At 41.8% G+C, this 1,858-nt stretch overlaps 1 protein-coding gene across 1 annotated transcript in view; it reads left to right on the top strand.

Annotated features, from left to right (window-relative positions):
• The window catches only part of LOC101342981 (cadherin-18-like), a 179,365-nt gene that overhangs the window by 51,679 nt on the left and 125,828 nt on the right, over window positions 1–1,858 (top strand). The window contains exon 2 of the mRNA XM_004390939.3: window positions 375–421. Within this exon, the coding sequence (XP_004390996.3) occupies window positions 375–421 (47 nt within the window). The remainder of the gene's footprint in view (window positions 1–374; window positions 422–1,858) is intronic.

The following is a 1,858-nucleotide window of genomic DNA, read 5'->3' as shown; positions in this document are numbered from 1 at the left end:
GCACCTTAGCAGTAGTGGTTGTTGTTAGTTGCTGTTGAGTCGTCTGACTCATGGCGACTCCATGGATGCAGAGTTGAACTGTGCTTCACAGGGTTTTCAAGGCTGTGGACTTTCAGAAGCAGATGACCAGACCTTTTCTTTTGCTGGGTGGGCTTGAACCACCAACTTTTTGGCTAGTGATTGAGTGCTTTACCATTTGTGCTACTGAGGGACTCCTTCCTTGACCCTTAGGGTAAAAGAAACTATCTGAGCTCCTCCAAAAGGAATGAGCCTGTGATACTGCCAAGAAAGATGGCTGCAAGTTTGAAGCAGGCTGGAGCAAAAGCAGTGACAGAAAGAGGGATGGAAAATCTCTTTTGGGCTTCTGCCTACAGGTATTTACCGGGAAGACCGCATCACTGGCTGGTTCACCATGCTCACAGTAAAGGGCTGGTCTCTCATTTACCTGCACTAGCCTCACTATGGACACTTCTGCCATGGTTAGACCTACATCTGAGAGTCCATCACTTCAGAATAAATTTCAGTTATGTGCTTGGCCAGCTCATTTTGTCTCACAGAGCCTATTATGTACATTACTTCCCCACACTGCATTCAGTGAAATCATTTTGATGGTAGACGTCATGGATTGAATTATGTCCCCCCAAAAATGTGTGTATCAATCTGGCTAGGCCATGATTCCCACTATTGTGTGGTTGTCCTCCATTTTGTGATTTGTAATTTTATGTTAAAGAGGATTAGGGTGGGATTGTAACACCCTTACTAAAGTCACATCCCTGATCCAATGTAAAGGGAATTTCCCTGGGGTGTGACCTGCACCACCTTTTATCTTACAAAAGATAAAAGGAAAGGGAAGCAAGCAGAGCTGGGAACCTCATACCACCAAGAAAGCAGCTCCAGGAGCAGAGTGCGTCCTTCGGACCCGGGGTTCTTGTGCAGAGAAGCTGCTAGTCCAGGGGAAGATTGACGACAAGGACCTTCCTCCAGAGCCGACAGAGAAAGTCTTCCCCTGGAGTTGATGCCCTAAATTTGGACTTGTAGCCCACTAGACTGTGAGAAAATAAATTTGTCTTTGTTAAAGCCATCCATCTGTGATATTTCCGTTATAGCAGCACTAGATAAGACAGCAGGTTATATGTCACCACAGTGGGAGTATTTACACAAAGGAAATAGGCAAGTGCTAAAAATCTGAGTTGTTTGTTTTGTTTCCTCTCTTAGAGATCATTTACCAGGACACCACTGCTTGAAACCCTCTCACTTATAATAAAAACATTCTCATTATCAGCACTTTTATGGCTTTGTTTTATAATATTCATAATAATAACAAGCATTAATATGTGAAAATATATTATCTGTGAGATCTGAGTGTTATTTAATTTTCAGCTTCATCCTCCTCTATCCCTACACGTTCCAGAAACATAGAAGGTTGTTCAGTGCCTTGAAAACATTATGCTGCCTTTGGCTCTGCGTCTTGTCATTCCTTTTGCCTTAAACGTATTCCACTGCCCACAGACACCTGTACAAGTGCTTAACGCTTTCTAAACGTACACTTCTTATCTGACAAGGCACTTCCTCTTGGAAACATTATCGACCTGCTTATACCTGCCCCTGTATCTGAGTTTTGTATCCTTCTTACTAACTTTCATAACATCCAGTATATCTTATGGCCCTAAATACACAGTACTGAAACTGTCTGCTTGCTACATTTTATCCTACATTAGAACATATATACCTTGGGGCAAAACACCAGTGTGAGATTTTTCACTCTTTTATGCTAACTCAAACTTTTGTTCCCTGACATATATTGTTAATAGATGCCGGATAAATACTAGTTGAATATTAAAAAAAAGAAGAAAAAAAA

Source organism: Trichechus manatus, unplaced genomic scaffold (assembly GCF_000243295.1).
Source record: "Trichechus manatus latirostris isolate Lorelei unplaced genomic scaffold, TriManLat1.0 scaffold00357, whole genome shotgun sequence".
NCBI lineage: Eukaryota > Metazoa > Chordata > Mammalia > Sirenia > Trichechidae > Trichechus > Trichechus manatus.
Note: the sequence above shows the minus strand (reverse complement) of the source record. Positions and strands in the feature narration are given on the sequence as shown.